A 20,641-nucleotide genomic window follows, 5' to 3' on the forward strand; every position below is an offset into this window, starting at 1 on the left:
CGTAAGGAAGGGATACATCAGTACACACACACACACACACACACACACACACACACACACACACACTCACACTCACACTTCGACATCCTCCCCGGGGTTTGAACCCTCTCTGCCTCTCCAGCTCCAGCCTCGCCATGTCCTCTGCTGTCACCGAGACGGAGGAGTCGGCGCGCAGCTCCCCGCTGACGCCGCTGAAGCTGGTTGGGCTGGTGTGCGTCTTCCTGGCGCTCTGCCTGGATGTGGGAGCCGTGATGAGCCCGGCGTGGGTGACTGCCGACGACCAGTACTACCTGTCCCTGTGGGAGTCCTGCTGGAAACCAGCGAGCACCGAGAACTGGCAGTGCAGCAGCACGCTGGGCTCAGGTAATGAGGAGGGGGAAAGTCTCAATGCGTGGGCTTATAGAGATAATAACCATCCTGTCCCGTGCGCACCGGACAGGCTACACTTCCATCAGTGTTGTTTGCTTCTTTTATCGTTTATTACAGCAGTTTTATTTTCTAGAGAACAAAGACCTGTTCTCACTGACAGCAAGTAATGACTCTAAAGCTGATCAGGATGATGGAGGGATATTTAATTACCTAGAGAGAAAGAAGCCATTGAAAGGTATTGTCCTCCTCACTCTCCCTACCCAATATCAAAGCCTCACCCTGACAGTCCTTGTCAACCTGTGGGATCTCCACAGTAATTATTGGGAAGGTGAATGAAGGAATTTTTCACTTAAAAACAGAATTACACTCAAAACAAGTTGGTTGTTTGAGCTCTCCTTTTGAGTATGAGAAGAAAATAAATGGATCATAGATGAAAAATGGAGAAATGGAGGTGGATGAGTGAGCAGCAAGGAACAGGTGCTGGTAATAAGGAGGTGAAGTATCACCAGTGGGCTGGAATGATTAGGTGATAACTCGGACAGAAATGAATCTGTAACAGTTTTGATAATTGCTTAATTATTTACATCATTTAAGCAAAGATGTCAAAACAACAGCTGGACAAAACAAATCATTTTAATACATCAACTTGACCATTTTCACTGTTTTCTGAGACATTAATATATTTAATATTGAAATAATGAAAATACAGGTAGTTGCAGTTTTATTTATAATTGATGTTACAAATGAATGTTTTTCTCCGACGTGTGTGAGACTATATGCACTAGAAACAATCTGAACATCCTCCTGGGACAGATCAGGGAAATTAAAAATAAAGGCTGCTGCTCAGTTTCAGCCTGTTGTCGCTGCTTCATAATGATCACCATCTACGTTATAATGCTGCAAAACTGCCACCACCTTCAGGGTAAAGCATGTCAACTCTGGTGGGTGTTGCCACTTACCTGCATCTAATTAATTCATTTTTCAACACAGGAGAAGGAAGGGAGAGAAAAAAAGCGCTGGTGTTATGCTTGATACGGAGCTCATTCTGTCTCCTTTTTTTTATTATCCCCCCCTCCCTCCTTCTTTTGTTGTCTAGAAAAGAGCCTTGTTGTTGTGCCCAGGAGAGGTCTTCCAGTTTTAGGGCGGGGGGGGGGGGGGGGGGTTGTACTTGGATGTTAGATTTGTTTCCAGGGAAACAGACTTCATGAGTGTTACTTTAATTGAGATCTAAGTGGCTTTATTTACTACCAGTGTGACGCTGGGATCTGATCTATCTATCTATTGATCTATCTACACACACACACACACACACACACTGTCTACCTGCAGAGATGATATTTGACCAGTCCATAAGTCTGTGCTGCTGTCTGTGTGTTGGATGGATTGTGTGTGCGTGTGTGTGTGTGTGTGTGTGTGTGTGTGTGTGTGTGTGTGTGTGTGTGTATGTTTGCAGCAAGTGAGCAGTGTGTGCATGTTTCAAATGCAAGTGAATAACTTTGTCTCCCTGTGTGTGTGTATGTGTGTGTGTGTGTGCGTGTGTGTGTGTGTATTTTTTTCTGACAGAAGAGGAGCCTGGGTGTCTGTATGTCAGTTTGTAAATTGGTGTGTGTGTGTGTGTGTGTGTGTGTGTGTGTGTGTCTGTGCCAATAAGAGGCTACCACGTTGTGCAGACCTATTTCTGGACGGTCTCCTCTGAAGCCCAGCTGAATATTTCATGCCACACTCTGATTTTTCTGTTGTTGCATGTCTGCACCTTCTCTCCTAGGACCTAGCCACACACACACACACACACACACACACACACACACACACTGGCACACTTTGTGACCACAACTTTCAGCTGTTCCTTTCTGTCTGTGCTACTCACACACATTCAGACCAGGACTCCCTAATTAGATGTCTTGGCGTGGCGGGTGTGTGTCGGCTCGTAAGTGTGTGAGCCTCACCAATGCACACACATTGATCTTAAAAAATAAATCACTCCGTGTTTGTGCCAGCTCCCTTGGCTTGTTCCAGAGACAGGCACAGACCAAAGCAGCAGTTTCTGTTGATTTAGCTCATCCTTTTCAATCATGGTAACGATTTGCTGGTTGTTGTAATGTGAGACTGAATTGATTGCTGCAGGAAAATGGTCTTTTTTTTTCACCATCTTTGCTTTTCTAAATCTGGAGCTTGCATGTATACATCGGCTTGCACATGGGAACTTCATTAAGGGGATTTTTGAACCTGCTGAGCAACCATACTGCTCAAAAAGACAAATTGGGAAAGATCAATATCCAAATTTGGTTTCTTTTCATATGTACCTTCAAGTCTTGGTCACAGCAGGATTTAAAATGGCAGCATTTTGTGGAGACTGTAATTCATTCCAGTGGAAACACCAGGATTAGCAGATCTTTTTGTCAAGATTTGTCAAATTTGTGCCAGTGGCTGATAGCGAGCCATCTTCACAGACCATTGAGGAAAGACTGCTGTAGTTTATTAGCTGTGCCACTTTTTCCACTTTTATTAAACTCAGTCGGAGGATAAACTGCTCCGCAACAGAGAAATGTTTTTTAGGCAGTTACAAGACAGGAGTGGCTGATACAAGTAAACCTATTGAATAAACTCTGTGTCATCCCGTTAGCCACAGAGTAAAGCTTACAGTTTTGTTAAAACACCCAGCTCATTCACCAGTTCACTTAGCTAATTGTTACTGTTTTGACATGTAATAAAAAAATTGCAGATTATTTACAGTATTTAACCCATTTAAATAGCCTCCTAAAACCTGAGGGTTTTCTGAAAAACTTGCCGTCACTAAAACCTTCATTACTCAGCATCTGAAGCAGATAGAAACATGAAATAAAAAACCATTTCAGAGCTTAAATCTGGATATGGCTGGAAAAACAAGCACATTTATCAACATTCCAAATGCCGATGATTTACAGTAAAAGCCAAAGTTTCAATCTCTCAAACGTTTTTATTTCATGTCTCTATCTGCCTCAGAGGCTGAGAAATGAAGGTTTTAGTGAGAGCGTTGCATCAGGTGAATCTTTACCTCTAGCTAACGGTGGTACAACTGGCTCCTCCTCCAGCATGACTCAGCCTGATCCTTGACTAGCTGGCTAGCAGGTTGAAGTCAGTGTCCCTACACTGTGAAATGCAGAGCAATGTGATTTGAATCTAAACTCACAGCTTGCATTGTCTTTCTTATGGTTTGGATACTATCATAGTTTTTCCTTTGCACTTTGCAGTTTTTCCTTGTGGTTCTCAGTTTTTCTGAGTTTGGTCATAATAGTAAATGGACAAATGCTGGTCTTCGACGGTCCAATAAACTGTAAACAATATATCCTGCAAGGAACTCTGGGGATGACCACAGAACTCAGATGTGGTTAGCATTTGGGCAGTAGTGATCCTCAAGAGTTGAAATTAAAGTTATTTTAATTGTCAATTTTCATCACTGAATAAGGAAGCCTTACTGCTGACATCTGATAACTTACTGGAAAATGTTACAGTGTCTACAGTTATCGTGTGTGAGCACTTAGCAAGCCTGTTAGATGGTTAGCTACATCCACGCTAAGGCAGCTAAATCTGTGTTTTCATGCTTGCTGTTGGACCACACTGAAATGCCTAGTGGTAGATGTTTGTTCGCACGGCTCAGGAATAGGGATGTCATGTGACATGACCATCCAGTCATGGGCGATCCGCGTCTGCATCATCAACATCACCAATGACAAATGTTTCTATGACGACGATAACTCAATGTGTAATCTTAAGTTTTATATTGGTGGTGAGCATTAGTGTTGATATTGATTGAATAGTTTACCATAATGGAGATATGTCTCCATCATGTTGAAGCTCTTATGTTTGAAAAATAAAAAAACAGTACTTGTGTCAATACATTCAGGATGGTAGTACACAACTTCAACTCCAGTAGAATTCATTATCATATTAATACAACATGACCGTATTAATATATCATGTCACAACACTCCCTGTCATAATATTTTCTCCACCAGTGGCCCTGGTCTGATCAGACACAGGAATCCTGTGCTGCATCTCTCTGTGGTTGTAAATCTTCTGACAAGTAACACTTCATCTGTCAATATCCTATGTCTTTGGTAATTACAGTAATTATACGTGTAGTGAAACATGCACATACACTGTCTATAGTGGTGATTTATCATGTATTATTATAGCCTTGTGAACACGACTGTTAATGTTAATACATTAAATTGCTTTAACGTTCAGATCCACATACAGGCACCCTATATAGACAAGATAGTTGGTGAAGGTGAAGGAGTCACCTCTAGTATCAGATGTAGCTGGTTTGCATGAGTATAATAATATCCGATCCCACACAGTCAGTAGCAGCTATGTAATGGTCATATTTCCTGATGTCAGCAAAGTCTAAAGAACAACAATACTGCGAAGCAAACTAAATCAATGGATAATGTCACATGATGTCACTTCTCACAAGCCTTGGGCACTAACTAAAAAATCTAAAAATCTATTAATATTTTTGTTTAGATCAGAAATCTGCAGGGGCAGATAATCTCATCTACTTAAACCTGAGTTATTCCTCTCCTGGTCTCCATCACACCTGTACTGTGTTTTAATGTACATACAAACTGTTCATCTGCTTTCTTTAATTATTTGTCTGTTTCTGTTGCCAACAACAACTAAACAAGCATTAACTGTGGTTTGACTGTGGCTCATAAATCTTAAATAGAGCAGGAGAACTGTATATAAGTGTATTGCCTTGTTACAACCCAGATTACTATGTACTTCTCTTCCTATCAATATGTTTATTGACACTCAGCAATGACAGGAAGGATTATTGGTTGTAAGTGTTCACTTTCGTACATGTTTATAGGTTAGAGCAGGATGATGAAAGAGTGAGGCTGCTGCCGCTTCGGGAGGATCATCAGCAGGTGATGATGAGCTGTGTTTATGTTGATTTTGTCAGATGACTTCATTATCATCATCTTAACCAGTGTCTCAGCACAACAGTGCAGGAGTTATAGTTTGCCTCGTTAGCAGGTAACATTGGGATTAATGAGCTACTATCAAATCACTGTTCATGCTCATTCAGATGTCTAACAACCCGAAACAGAAGAATAATTGAATGAGAGGTGTGCATTAAAACTGTAGAGGATGATAGAGGGCAGGAGGTTTAACATGTTTCCAAAACATCATCACACCATGAAAACACAGATTTAGCTGTGTTAGCATGGATGTAGCTAACTATCTAACAGCCTTGCTAACTCTTGCTCAAAATAACTGCCAGTAATTCAAAGTACTGTAGACACATATTTTCCAGAAGGTTATCCGATGTCAGCCGTAAGGCTTCTTAAAGTGATGAAAATTGACAATGAAAATAACTTAAATTTCAACTTTTAGGGAGCACTGCTGCCCGAATGCTAACTACAGTGGTCACTGCCCAGAGTTCCCTGCAGGATATGACTGACAGTTAATCAGACCAGTAGAAGAGCACCAGAGATTGGAACATTTGTCCATTTACTATAATGACAAAACTCAGAAAAACTAAAAGGCACAAAGAAAAACTGAGAGGCTCACTGGATGTCTTTTCTTTTGTTTTTGGTGCCATTTTGAGTAAACTGGCCATTCTGATGTTTGATGAACCGAAGCTCCTGACCTGTTTCTGCAGGATTTTATACATTACATCACTGCCACATGATTGGCTGATTGGATGATTGCATGAATTAGCAGGTGTTCCTAATAGATTACTCAGTGAAAGCAAAAAAAGAACGTTTTGTCATTAGGTGGGTTTTGATAGTGATGAATGAACAGAAACCTCAGTATCAAACAGCAACAGCTCCCCACAGGAAAACTGGATTTCAATTCTCTTATGTTTGGAAAATGGGACATGAACACACAGACACACACAGACACACACACCTTACCCTAATGTTAAACCTAAACCCAAAATGTCCTCACTCTGTTTGGAAAATCCTTTTTTGGTCCATATACACACACAAACACACACACACACTGCACTCTACTGAAAGGTGTTTGAACCCTAAGAAGTTACACCTGGAAGCCAACCTACTTTCTTTTTCTTTTTATTCCCTCTCTGCCTTACAGTCTCTCCTTTTCTTCCCTCCGTTTCTCCTCTTGTCAGACTTAACGGCAAACCACCTGATCTCCATTCTATGTTCCAATTCTACCAATAGGTTTGTCATTCACCTGACCTTGAGAGAAGATTTCCCAGACTCACTGTTGGATTAGGTTACAGCCTGAGATCCTTAAATGTAGAGTAAGAGATTATAACCTTAAACACACAGTCCATTCTGTGTGTGTGTCCTACACCGCCCTGGCTCTGGAAATGGGATATAAAGAAAGTGGCTCGGACCGACAGTTCCTGGCAACCAGCAACAGGGGGTGTTTGTGCTTGTGTACAGGGCGAGGGAAAGAAGAAGAGAGGAGGGGAGATGGGGGAAAGCACAAGACGATATTTTCACATGGTAACAGACAGTGCCAGTTTAAGGATTACCAGTGGAAGGAGAAGGAGTAGTCTACTCTTCTGTTGCCGCCAGACTGCGTGGGATTGATTGTAGCCGCAGATGAGAGAATGGCGGCGGTGTACACTCATCGTATTGTCAAGAAAGAGAAATGGACGAGGAACAGCAAAAGAGGCGAAGGTCGGAAAACCAAATATTGAAAAAGAAGCGGTTAGATCAGGCAACGGTGAAGAGCTGCATTAACATGGGGAGTGGAGACTGCACAGTCAGACTTGGAAAGATATTCAGTTCTGGATTTATCCTCTGGGATCGGCACGCACCCTGGATGACAGGCACATACAGAGGGTCGGTAAACAGACTGACGGGGCCATGTAAAACTTTAAAAACATTATGGATGTTCCTTTTTGTTTTCTCCTGGTATTTGTCTGTACAAAGTGCTTGTGAAGACCTAAAAACACAAGTTTGCTAGCACAGTGGATTTTTTTGGTTGGATGCAATTTGAGATGCTAAGCCAGGTAACATTAGCTTTCTTGTTAGCTTAGCTATAAACCTGCGGCCCTCTCTTCTCTCACTGTAGTTTTGTAAAAACAATCCAAACAACTAACTAATTTTTACTCTGTTGTGTTTTGGATGATGGGTGTAGGTTACATGTCGTTTGCTGTATAAGACACTCTTCATTCCACCACTGTGTTACTGAAATGAATTTGTGGGTGGAGCTTCGCTTAAGGGAGGGGTGTAATAGTTTTGATGTTGAGTTCAAATATCAATAGTCTTTTCTCCAGCATTGAATACTTCATCTTTAAACCATCGCTAAAAATTAGGAAATCATTCTACTACTTTTCTCTTTGTCACAGTGTTTGTAGTTAATTTACCATGAATTACAAAGGCACTGCTTTTTTCAGCATAATACCCAATTTTGCAGAATAAATGCCAAAAGATGTCCTCAATTTTGTGGACAGATTGGATTTTAAACACCTTGAGTGCCTGTTTTGACCCACATTCAGCAGTCTTTGTTGTCACAGATTTGAGATCATTCATCACTGAAGACCTAAAAACCTCCATAACTGCTTACTCCTCGCTCTCTGCCCTTCTCATCTTTCTCTATCAGTCTATCGATCCATCCATTGCTTTTCCTCGCCCGGCCTTTCATCTGTATTCTTAAATGAATTGTCGTTTTTTCAGCGTTCAATCCTCCTCCCATTTTATTCATCTCCTTTTTGTTTGTTTGTCATTCCCTTTTCTCTCCTTTCTTCCTCTCCTTCTCACTACCCATTCCTCTCTCCTCCCTGTGGGCCTCATTGTTACATTTCTTATGTTAATCATTTCACCTTTGTAATTTCGCCATCGTCCTTTTCCTCAGCCCTCTCCATCTCCTTCTCTCCTTTCCATTTTCTCCAGGGTCAAACCTCTCCCCCCTTTCCTTCTCTCCCTCTCATCCTCCTACCTCATCCCCTCCTTCCCCTCCCTTCCTCTCCTATGACTCCATCTCCTCTCAGTGAGCCCCGAGAGACGCCCGTTCTATTTGTAGCGGCTGAACGAGGAATGGGAAATGATGTGGCATTCAGTTCTGTAGCAGACAGACAGACAGGGGAATAGCAAGGAACCTGCAGCTTCCCCCATCAGCCACCCCAAAACACACACACACACACACACACACACACACACACACACACACACACACACACACACACACACACTCACACACACACACACACATTGGGGAAATGATGGGGAAAGGATGTGCATGTGCTCAAACACACATAATCCACTTGGTGCATGCAAATCATGCTTTCTTCAAAGCAGTTACAGCATCACAGAGACAGCATGCCGTCTTAGCATAAGCAAATTCTGAATTATCTAAGGATATAAATGTACTAAATTGTATTTAATATAGTTATTCCTCTGGTATTAAAGGTAGAGTAAGTGATTCTTATCCAACTACAGGTTCAGTGAATATCTCCTCAGGGTCTGATAGATGTCTGTTCTCTGTGTGTGCTGAAAAACAGCCCTGATTCTGGAAAACCCCTTTTACACTGGTTAGAAAACATGCTAACACCTGTAACATCGGGTTTTTGACATCAGTGTTAAAGCGTACAATCGGCATTCACTCCCGGGTCAAATGACTCTGCAGCAGTTATGGGAATTAGGGAATTTAAGTGATGTTGACAGTTGAAGTGATGGCTATGGAGCCCATATTCATTCCAACACTTTGCAGTAGTCGTGGAAATCAAAGATCACCAATCAACATTTAACTCTAACAATGGCTACGGCACTTCTTTAGGAAACTGAGGTCACTCTGAACATTGCTACAATATGTCTCTTAAAATGACCTGAGAGCTCTTGATATTTGCTTCAGAGACAATTGAATATCAAATGAAGAGTTTGTATAAATCCGTCTGTTACTTCAGCACCATGGACAGCGTCATGGTTTCATCAACACACAGAAAAATCTGTCAACCCAAAAATTAGCATATTCCATAAAACAATGTTATAATTGAATATAAATGAAATGATACTGTCAAATATGACAAAAACATATAATTACTCTCTAACTCTTTAACGTATCACAGAGTACAGCTAAACTAGTCTTTCTCTTGTAGTAGGCAGCTGGGCTGCAACAGTAGTGTTGACATAGAATCTACGTCATCGCATCAAGCTGTAGCCGTCCCTTCAGCTGTCGCTGCTTAAAGTCCCTATTTATGGGGTACACCTGCGATCGGCAGTGACGCAAACATGACACCCGTGTTGTGCCATTTTAATCGAGCAGATTTAGAGAGATTTCCCAGGATAAGTGAAAACTTTGACCTGCTGGTTGGCGCTAGAGGAAACATTTTTCATGTTATTAACTAAAACAGATTGTGATTGTTCGTAATTGTAACTGAGGTGAAGAGTTGATCATATTTTACACATTTATACATAAATTCTGGTAATTTCTAAATTTCTTGACACTGTATATGATGTTTAATCGTGAGTTGTAGAACTACATGTGTGGCTGATGTAGGCCTGCCCTGTTTTGGAAGTAGTGCGCACTTGAACACAACCCCTTGACTGTCTTATTAGAGTCACTGACCTTGACAGTGTTTCTTTACTTAATCTCATGATTGAAATGTTAAAATGACAACTAACTGACAAACGTACTGTACGTGTGTACTCAGCTGCACAGCTACAGGACTGATAGCTTCTGTTCTGGGTACAAACACCCAGAGCACTGAAGCAGCAAATCAGTGTGACAGCTTGGAGTGGCTTTAATGTAAAGAGAAAATGTGACAGTGCAGTGTAGTAATCCTCTCACATGGCAAACAGTCACATTACAGTGAGAGGTATTTTTCTCTGTGTGAGTTAGAAAGAGAAAGGCTGGTTCACAGTGCAGCACAGTGTGTGTCCCTGTGTGAGAAACTGGTTCATTTGCAAGCACTACTTTGCAACTTGCATGTACTTAATGCGTGTGAGTGAGTGAATGGATGGGCTTGGTCCATGTGGCAGATTATACTGTTGCCTACAGTATGTGTGTTGATGATACAATTTGACTCTGCCAGTGTGAGAGAGAAACAGAGAAAAGAGGCTTTGCATATTGCATGTGTATGAAAGATAAAACTTAATGTTACCTCACGTAAAAATGATCCCAATGAGCTCCATGTAGTGTGGTATACAAATTTTAAATATGGAAACAAAGAGAGTGAATTCTGTATTTGTATTGGAAGAAGAAAAGGTGGAATCTGTGTGTCCCTTATTCTAACTATTATACAGTACAATTCAATTCTGTCAGCATAAATGAAATTATTTATTTTGCCAGTTATTTTCAGGCAATAATGGAACATGAGTAAAACTTTCATGTTTGTGCCTCTGTCTCTAAGACCATTTAGAGATATTTCATTTAACATGAATCTCATGCAGTATACTGTATATCAGTGTTTCTGTATGCTGGTGCTACATGAGCACTACTAGTCTAGTTCAATACCTGCTGTAAATGTACATAATCCTCACATTATCATGGATACGTGTCTTCACTCCTTTACCCTTATTATCTCCCTCCAGTCATGACTGATGACTCTGTTACCTCCATCTCTTGAACCGGGTGTGAGAATGGTCTGAGAATGATTTTTATAGCATGTCAATCTGAATACTAAACAATCATCACGGCAATCAAGCTGATGCTTCATTTTACAAAGGGGCTTGTCCCATTCAAAGCCACACTAGGACCATAGATATTAATATTCATTCATGGTACTCAGAGGCTGAATCTCAGTGACACTGGTGATCTGACCTTTCATCTACTGCCACCCTGTGGTGGACACAAGTCATCTGACACTGTATGGCCTTACGGAGAAACAGTGAGGTTGAGAAACAAGGGTTTGGAGTTTGAAGTTTATTGGTTATAACTGATATAGGTTGTAAAATATTATTGTATCCCTCTTTAGTCTGGTTATTAATTATTGTCACAGATTGAATATAAAATCTTAAAATACATTTAGTTACCACATTGTTGTTGCAAAGGGTCACAGGATAACAGTATGTACAAACGTTTAATAAATTAGTCCTAAACTTCTTTAACTCTCCCACAGTCACTACCACCACACATACTAATCTAATCTGAAATCTATTCTAATTCTGTGTGACACTAGTAGCTAGATGTTTGTTTCTTTTGTTTTTGGCTGTTCCTGGCTGGTAGTAGTGGTAGCGGTAGCAACATGGCTCCTGCTATCAGCCTGGCTACTGTCCAAAGCAAGAAACAATCATAAAAGTCCCAATTTGAACTTGAAGCCCTGATCTCAGAGCTGTGATAAAGGCAGAGAAAACACCCCGTTGTATTAATAAGTCAGCAGGTTTTGTTACTTATTGATCTGTTAGAAATTTTGCCCACTGAATATTGGTTTTGAACCCTCTCAAGTCCTTCAGCTCTCTCCATTAAGTGAATGACTGTTTGAGGATTTATCACTCTCCCTCTCTGCCCTCTTTCCCTCCTCTATTTCTTTTTCTGGGTGGAGTTACTCCGGTCGTTCCACCACCAATTCTGTGGAAAGTGCTATGCTCTTGCTGTTTTGGTTGTCCAATGGCAGACGCACGTTTAATTTAAACTTAAACTGAAAGTTAAAGATAAAAAACATGTCCCTTTAAATTAAATTTATCTGTATAATTTAAATTTTAATGAAATCTAAATTTTACATTTTGCTTCTGATTGGTTATTTTAATGCTGCTTTTGATTGGTTGAGGCTGTTTCCAAAGAACAAAGCAGCTCTTTTCTATGGCTGATAAACCACATGAGCCTCCTGAGAGCTTCGTCTTCACCCTCCACCTCAATCCGTGTGTCTCATCCCTCATTCCACTCCTGCATATTTTGCAGGAGTTTTATGGGCGACTCTCAGGGGGCATCTGATTTGCCTCAGTGTGGTTGCGTTTGAAGAGCTGACTTCAAGTGAAATTCAGAGTTTCTGCCTGAAGGATTTACACCAAAAATATGAAGCAAACATGCAAACATGCGCACACAAACCCACACGGGCAGATCAGAATCAAAGGCGGTGAGAATATAATTTTGTTTTTGCCAGGAAACATTTTAATGAAGCTGAATAGAAAATGACCGATGGTGTTACCTTCCTCATCAGCAGCATTATTCAAACTGAAAAACTGTTTCTGGGTTTCTTCGCATTTGTAAAATAAGCTGCTTCACATCGCACCATATATCTGTCTTTTTATTCATCTCTCCTCTTGTTTCTGCTCTCTGTCACTCCCTACCTTCTTCTCTCTCCCCTGTAATTTCCTCCTCTTTTCTCTGCCTCTCGGTATCCACCCCTGCAACTCATCTTTCAGCTCTATCTCCGCCTCTCTCCTTCCCTCGGCCTCTAAATCTCTCCTCTTTTCTTATCTCACTCCTCCACCATCAATCTTTTATAAGCATTTTTACCACACTGGAGCAGTAAATTTAGGCATCGTCTGTACTTAGACAACACGCATAGCTGTAAAATAAAAAATTAATTTCACTTAAATATCTCTGCAGTATTCTGTTGATGCTATCTACTGTGCGGTGGCTTTGCATCTGTTCTGACAGCTACAGTTCGTCGACGTTTTATCCTGAACCTTTGTTTAACGTTTATCTTATAAAAGCTACTGTATGTCCGCAAGGAGTACAGATGATTTTTATTTTGTATTTTGTAATACACAGTGGCAAGAAATAGTAAGTGAAGCCTCATTTGTCCTAAAATATTCTCAAATCTTCATCTAAGTTACAATTATGAACAAACATAACCTGTGTTAACAAATAACACCCAACTCGTTCTGTTGTTCTTGTCCATATTGGAAACATCATTCAAACATTCACAGTGTAGCTGGAGAAAGAATGTGAACCCTTCAGCTAATGGTGTCAACAAAAGCTAATGGGAGTGATACAGCGGTGGGTAATCTGGCAAAAATATGACGATTAAAAGGATCTTTTTGGGTAGAATTGCAATCCATGATCTTACTCATGATCTGCATCCTGTTTCCCCTCTGATTTTATTGTGAAAGTACTGACTGGAAGTTGAGATTTGTATCTTTCAGCCACTTTGAGGCCTCTTTCGGATGTTTTTTTCCGCTCTGTGCTTCACATAGACTGCAGAGGATCAGAGTGAGAGTGCAGGACAGAGCGAGGAGTCAAGGCGAGGGTACTCAGCTGCCAAGTCATTAGGAATTTATTAATGCAAAGCTGACATTCATGTCATTTTAACTTCACTTTTTATTCATCTTCCCAGAGACGTTTTAAACTACAAATCCTCCTGAGACCTGGATCAGATATTATTAGATTAAAACAACACATTCATTTTTTCTTAAACATAGTCCTTTGTTGTGGAAATTGGGGCATTGTTTGTGTTTCCTCACTGTAAAATAATCAGACAGGATTACGTAGGGACGACAAAAGCAAAACAAAAACACGAAAAAATGAATTTATGAATATGACACAGAGGCAGCAAAGGTTTGTTGTAGGGCTGAATTATTGATTGATCTGTTAATGATCATTTTTTTCAATGAATCACTTAATTTAATCTTTAAAATGTCATGACACTGCACAAGGTGTCATCTCGTAAGTTGTTATAGTTTATTATTGTCCTTCTGGAAATTCCTCAGAATTCACTAGAACTCTTAAAATATGTTGCTTGTAAGAAGTGTTTGCTTGAGCCAGTTAAAGGAGCGGTACGCATGGCCAGGATGGTACCGCCGCTGCCTCATTATGAGCCGGGACAAACCCCGCTGTGTATTCAGACAGAAAGCGTTGCTGTTATTTGCACAAATTGGACTGCTGCACTATTTGTGCTGTCCGGTTATTAGCTCCAATCAGCCAATGTACCAACTGTACAGACGTTAGCTGTAATGTAGCTGGAAAAGTGTGAGTGTGTGTGTGTGTGTGTGCCTGTCTGTGTGTGACAGTTCAGCTCAGCCCCTGACTATTCTCAGAACTCACCAGGAACTCCAAGTTCTTTCTATTATTTCTTTCTGTTAAAAGTGTCCTTTTCTCTCTCATCTTTGTCCATTTATGAAGTAATTCGAGCAATTTTTATGCTCAAGTTAAAACATTTCCAGCTCCTTGTGGGACGTAGCATAATGTCCAAATACATCACACCTTTTTTATTCCCTTTGTCTGCAACTGTGCTGCATCTAACATCTGTCTGAACACAGGTGAAGTAGCAGAATAGTCACAAATTGAGCATCACGTTTAGTTGTGACTTTATATGCAAGCTTGTTGCTCTCTCTCTCTCTCTCTCTCTCTGTGTGTGTGTGTGTGTGTGTGCATCAAGCCACTTCTCTCCCTATATATAAATTAGGACAGATTTTTGATAAGATGCCAGCAAAGCTTTTTAGCCGAGGCTTTTTGTCAGCTCAGGTATACGTACTAAGTGCTTTCTCTCTTCATTACTTTCACTCAGCGCTGCTCTGTCCCCAACCCCTTCACGCCCTCCTCACCTCCTTTTTTTCCCCTCCTCTTCCTCCCTGTCCTCCTCCTCCTCCTCCTCCTTGTGGCATTTCTTTTCATGCTGCCCTCTCTCTGTCCTTGTAACATTATGCTGCTGCCTCTCCACTTGCATGTGTCTCCTCTTTTATCGCCCATCACCCTCTCCGAGACGCCTCGTTGCCAACACACCTCTCTTCATCTCACTCTAACTTGTCACTCCCTTTGTTCCTCGATTCACTTTGTTTTTTTGTTGTTCTGTACCCTCATTTGTTCCTCCTCCTGCTCTTTTATTTCTTCCCTCCTTCCTTTCTCCCCTTTATTCATTCACCTTCTATTCTTTTCTTCCTTCCTACCCCCTGCTAACTTTTCTTCCATATCTTCCTTCCGTTCTCAGCCCATATATTCTTTATTCCTTCTTTTCTTTCCACTGTTTGTCCTCACTTCCTTCTTTTATTGCCTTTATTTCTTTCATTCTCCCTTTCTCCTAACTTTGGCCATCCATCCTACCTTCTTCCATCTATCTCTCTTCCTCTGTCCTCTTTCCTTGCTTCTTTCCTCATTTATTCATTCCATCCTCCTTCACTCTTTCTTGTACCTTCCATCCTTCCCTATGAGCCCTATTATTTCCCTCTCTCATTAACGACTTTCTTCCATCTTTGATTCCTTTCGTTTTCTTTCCATCCTTCCTCCTTTACTCTCGTCTATCTGTCCCTGCTTCCTGATCTTCATTCCCTTTCCTCCTCATTTCTTCCTTTCTATTCTCTTCCCTCTTACGTCCCTTTCTTTTTTCTTTTCTTACTTGCGTCTTTCCTTTTATATCCCTACATATTTCTTTCTTTCCACTCACCTTATATCCTTTTCTTTCTTCCATCTGCCTACGTTCCATCTATCCCTTCGTCTCCATCCTTCTGTCTTTCCTTCCACATCCCATTCTTTTCTGTCCTCCGTGTACGTTTGCTCTCCCTCTACCTTCCCTCCCTCTTTCTTTACTTCCTTCCTTTCACAACGTTGCCTTTTCTCCTTTGGTTCCTTCCTGTTTCATTCTTGATTCCTCCCTCCCTCTCTTATGCCTTCCTTCCTTCCTTCCCTCCTCCCACCTTCCTCCTGCCTCCCTCTGATCAACATACACGATGGAGGTAAAGGCAGTGATATATAACATGTCTCTTGAGGCTCTGTCTTTCCTCTCAGGCCACCTTTAAGGTCTTGTATGCATTTCATTTTTAGCTCTGGTATACTTTTGCTTTGTTGCATTTAATCATGAACATTCTCTAAATGTTTATTTTTATTTTTTAAATGTTGCATTCGGGTCACTTTTTTTCTTTCTATGTCTCTTAACCACTTTTTCTCTCCACCTTCCTTCTCCTCCCTTTCTGCCCCACCTTCCTCCCTCCATCCCTTCCCAGACTGGCAGGTTGCTACGCTGGCCCTGTTGCTAGGGGGTGGAGCCCTGGTGCTGATGTCATTCCTGGTCGCTCTGGTTGCCGTGTGCATCGGCACAAGACGGCGATTTTACGCACCCGTTGCTTTCATGCTGTTCGCTGCAGGTGAGTGCTCACATACACATGAACACATGAACTGTAGTCCATACACAGTCACACCAGTCCTGGGTTGAAGGTCGCTCATTATGCACTGAAATATTCATACTTAATGACACACACACACACGCACACACACAAAATAAGATTACTTAATTAGCCAATTTAGACAAGGTAACTGGAAGGTTGCAGGGTAATCACATTGAAAACTGACATGCATTCAAATGATAATCCGTACTTACTGATTAAATAGGCACACAGACATGACACACACACATCCTCACATTCACACACACACACACACACAATTCCTCTCTCCCTCAAACTCATTTAGAGAAAATCCTATTTTTATGATTGGGGCCCAGCAGGGTTGCTGCGGGCGTCACGCCTGTCCTTTTAATTTCCCCAGTCAGCCCCAGTCTCCAATTGGACAACTGTGAAGTTTCCACATTTTCTCCATCCTCACCTCCCAGAATAATCTGAAAATTTCACTTTTTTTTTTTTTTTTACACATGTTTCATTTTGCAAAGTGTGTGTGTGAGATATTCTTCTCAATCAGTATTGTGCAAAACACAGAAGTGAGATCTGTCATGAACTGGAAGTTTTTTCTTTTCCTTTTAAATGTGAATGACGAATGAAAATGCATGAAAGGAATTAAACATCCTTATTATGTCTGGATCGACATTTGACTGCTCATTCAAATTCAATAATTTTTTCATGCTGTGGTGATTGAGAAACTTTTGTTGCTTCATTCTCAGAAAACAAACAAACTGTGACATTTACAGCTTGAATACCTGTACAGTTAAAGTTTTCTTTAATTATATATTGTGACTTTGATAAATGTCTTTCATATAGAAGCACATAAGTCATCAATGCTTTAGATTTATGTAATAGCTGTCAGTTTAAATCATTTGCTTTCTGAAAAATCGTGTTTTTTTTTTTAATACTGAGCCTCAGCTGCCTGTGCAAAAGAATCCAGTCGGAGGTGCTAATCAGAGCTGTAGCAAATTCAACATGCTTTGTTGTTACGCTTTGGAAAACAAATTAAACACAGAAATAATCATAATCAAACCCATCCATCCACCCCAACGTGCTCCTAATGCAGACCTCGTCGCTCTGCGTACTACGTCACATAGCTTCTGTCTTTGCTCTTGGTGACCTTACAATAACAGGGAACTACGGGTCATGATAACCTGCTTTAAACAGATGAACTGTGGGCTAATTTTTACAGGAGTTGTTTAAGGGATGCATTTCTTTTTTCACTGATCACTGAAAGAAGGAATGGAGCTAGTTCTTCACTGACCATTCCCTGATTTTGGCCATATTCATTCCGTCATCACACAAGGTTTAAAAACAGGTGCCTGTGGCTCAGGTGGTAGAGTGGGTTATCCATTGAGTACAGGTTTGGCGGTTCAATCCCCGACTCCAACCAAATTGGAAAATGCGCTTGAATACACCTGCTACAATACAGGCTCATCATCTCCTATCATTCTCCTTAAGGCTGCTAGCCAACCTATAATCTAGAGCCTCTCCGTGCGTGTTGCATTGGACGTGAGAGGTATGACGTAGACTTACCCGGGTGGATGTAAGATTTCCTATCTGGGAGTGTGTGTGTTTGTGTGTGGTTGACTCACCGCTTGGTCACTGTTCTTGTTTCCTGTGACCAGTGTTTTTGGAGGACACGAACGCTCTTTAAGGGCTGCGGGAGCCGTTCCACTCCTCGATGTGCATGTGCAAACTCTCTTCTCCCAGTCTCTGGCTGAAAAATGTCTTGCCTTCAGCATCTCCCTTGTTATGTGTCCAATCTCACTCAAACCCAAATTCTCCTCAGGTGTAACTCATGTCGGCTAATGTGCCAGAGCCAACACTCCCCCCTGGTGTGATGTCAGTTGTGACCCTGCTACAGTCTCCCAAAATAAACCCATAAAACCTTACCATAACATAACAACGCCTTTACACTAGAAACCCTGAGTTTTGAGATGTTAAAGCCTCTACTGTTAATATTGAAGTTTTCAATTCAGCGCATAGTGGTAGTTTGACTTGAAAACACTTAAAAACAGTAACTTTAAAATATTAGCAATGCAAGTAGTTGGAAAACCTCATGAAAAACTGGATTATGTTGTTTGCCATCTACAGCACCATGGATACAGACCGAACTATATGTTCCCATATGCTCATTAATCATCATTACTCATTAATTATTTACTTAAAAAGTCCAAATGCCCTGCTTTGATTTAATAATGATAAATATTTATATTTAATATTTCATTTTAGACCTTGGGAAACAGAGATCAGCAATCTATGAATACAAACAAACAGAAAACACTGAAACTCTTATCTGTCAAAATCCGCTTGTTTTACCATGACGGGGCACAAACAACTTCTCCAAACATCTTAAAAGTCGAGCAACAGAGGCAAAGTGTTTTTGGGTGAACTATAAAGGCACCCTCAGTGAATGATAGATCACATACACACTTCTTAACAACCAACCACCTCTTTAAGGCTTGTTTTTTCACACCCACTCTGTTAATGTCTTAGCGTTTCTGGAAATTATGCATTCTGTGTCGTTTTTGTTTTTCATGCAGGAAAGTGCCAGAGTTTGTTTATGCTCCCACAAGATGAATTCCCTTTGAAGAAATAATGATTGATGTGTTCTCCTTTGTTGTACTGCCATCCATCTCTACTCTTTCCTCTATAAACATCTACCTCTTTACCCCCTCTTCCCTCCGTCTGTCCTTTCACCTCTCCTCATCCATACATCGTTTCCTAAACTTGACTTGTCCTTCTCCTGCCTCATTCCTCCGTCTCTATTACAGCATATCCGCTCTCCTCTTTCCTCATTTTCTCCACCATCATTCCCTCTCCTTCTCTCCTCTCTGATCGAGTTTGATTTATTTTGTTTTGCTGAAATGCGCTAAAAAAGCTAAATGACCCCCCTCGGGGCATGCCCAGTTGATTTTTCTGGTATTTCTAAACTGTTTTGTACATGACCACTAAATAATGTGAAAGAATATAGTGGATGTGACCAAATCCCATAAAAACAAGGACAAGGACAAGGACATACAGCAGACCTATTTTACATCAGAGAAAGTTTGGTCAGAATGTACAGATTCAAGTATATTACAGTATATTTTAAATTATTTTTTCTTCTCTAATCTTCCCTCCTCATCATGTAGTTCATCTCCTACATGATATAAACTCTAGTTTCTATGGTATCTATGATGCTAATATATGGACATTTTCACTATTTAGAAACAATACAAGAGAGTACAGCTATGCTAAAGGCTACATGAGGTTGTACTTGTACAGTGTTCAATATTTACATTCACAATGTTAACAGGCTCTGTCAACCATTATGTTTACCATGTTCACCATCTTATTGTAGTATGTTGGTATGCTAACATCGGCTAATAAGCACTAAACACAGGTGCAAGTACAACTTTTTGTAGCAAATGATAGTTCAGAGGCAAGCCTCCAGTCTTCCCTGAAGACATAGCACTGCTTAGAAGGCGTATTATAACCTCTCATCTTGTAAACGTAACTATGGCTGAGGCTCTTTTCAAGGGACAGTCACCACCATCCGCTCCCAAGAAACTTACAAATAGCCTCTGTAATGAATGAAGCACTACATTGATTAACAGCACTGGATTTGCATGGATGTGGTTGGGGGTGATGGCTGGCATCAACAGTCCCGTCTGTGGTTAGGTTTAGGCAACAAAAGCACTTTGGTTAAGGTTAGGGAAAGACTTTAGTTTTGTTAAGTTACTGTTAACTTTTCCTACATTAAACCAGACCACGATCCTTCCCTAACCTTAACCAAATGTTGTGAGTGTCTGAACATAATGCAGTCATTACAAGTTGATACTGCGCAAGATCAGATATTTTGGCAGTAATAATAAGTCCAACCTAGGTCAAACTAATCTGTGAAGTGTTGGACACAGAGCCTGTATATTTGCAATACTCATTAAACTGCAGTAGCAGTGTCAGCCTTCTTATCTTCAAACTGACTTCTTCCTTTTTTCTCATTTTCATATTATTCTGTTGTTTAAAGAAATGACACTTTGCCTTGTAGTTACCATCTCTGTGTCTCTTCCAGTCGTCCTCCAGGCCTGCAGCTTGGTCCTCTACCCCATCAAGTTCATCGAGAGCATCAACCTGAGAATCTACCATGAGTTCAACTGGGGCTATGGTCTGGCCTGGGGGGGAACCATCTTCTCCTTTGGTGGGGGAATCCTGTACTGCCTTAACCCCAAGAACTATGAGGAGTACTACTAGGTCAGGTTCAAGCTGGAAACCCGACAGTTACATGCTGGGAGAGGTATTCAAGGGGGCGAGGATGGGAGTTTTCGGGGATTGGG

General features: G+C 41.0%; 1 protein-coding gene across 1 annotated transcript; it reads left to right on the plus strand.

Annotated features, from left to right (window-relative positions):
* The first annotated feature begins 134 nt into the window (after window positions 1–134).
* On the plus strand, window positions 135–20,558 carry LOC111233399 (transmembrane protein 47-like). Its single transcript, XM_022761203.1, has 3 exons — window positions 135–363; window positions 16,152–16,292; window positions 20,380–20,558. Exons 1-3 carry the CDS (start codon window positions 135–137, stop codon window positions 20,556–20,558), a joined length of 549 nt encoding a protein of 182 aa, XP_022616924.1.
* Window positions 20,559–20,641: the final 83 nt, after the last annotated feature.

Source organism: Seriola dumerili, unplaced genomic scaffold (genome assembly GCF_002260705.1).
Source record: "Seriola dumerili isolate Sdu_G_001 unplaced genomic scaffold, Sdu_1.0 BDQW01000018.1, whole genome shotgun sequence".
Taxonomy (NCBI): domain Eukaryota; kingdom Metazoa; phylum Chordata; class Actinopteri; order Carangiformes; family Carangidae; genus Seriola; species Seriola dumerili.

Excerpts from the sequence above, each read along its gene's own strand:
- LOC111233399 (XM_022761203.1), top strand. The coding sequence starts at position 135 with ATGTCCTCTGCTGTCACCGAGACGGAGGAGTCGGCGCGCAGCTCCCCG. Across the intron at positions 364-16,151 it reads CAGCAGCACGCTGGGCTCAG|ACTGGCAGGTTGCTACGCTG; the intron begins GTAATGAGGAGG and ends ATCCCTTCCCAG. Across the intron at positions 16,293-20,379 it reads TTTCATGCTGTTCGCTGCAG|TCGTCCTCCAGGCCTGCAGC; the intron begins GTGAGTGCTCAC and ends TGTCTCTTCCAG.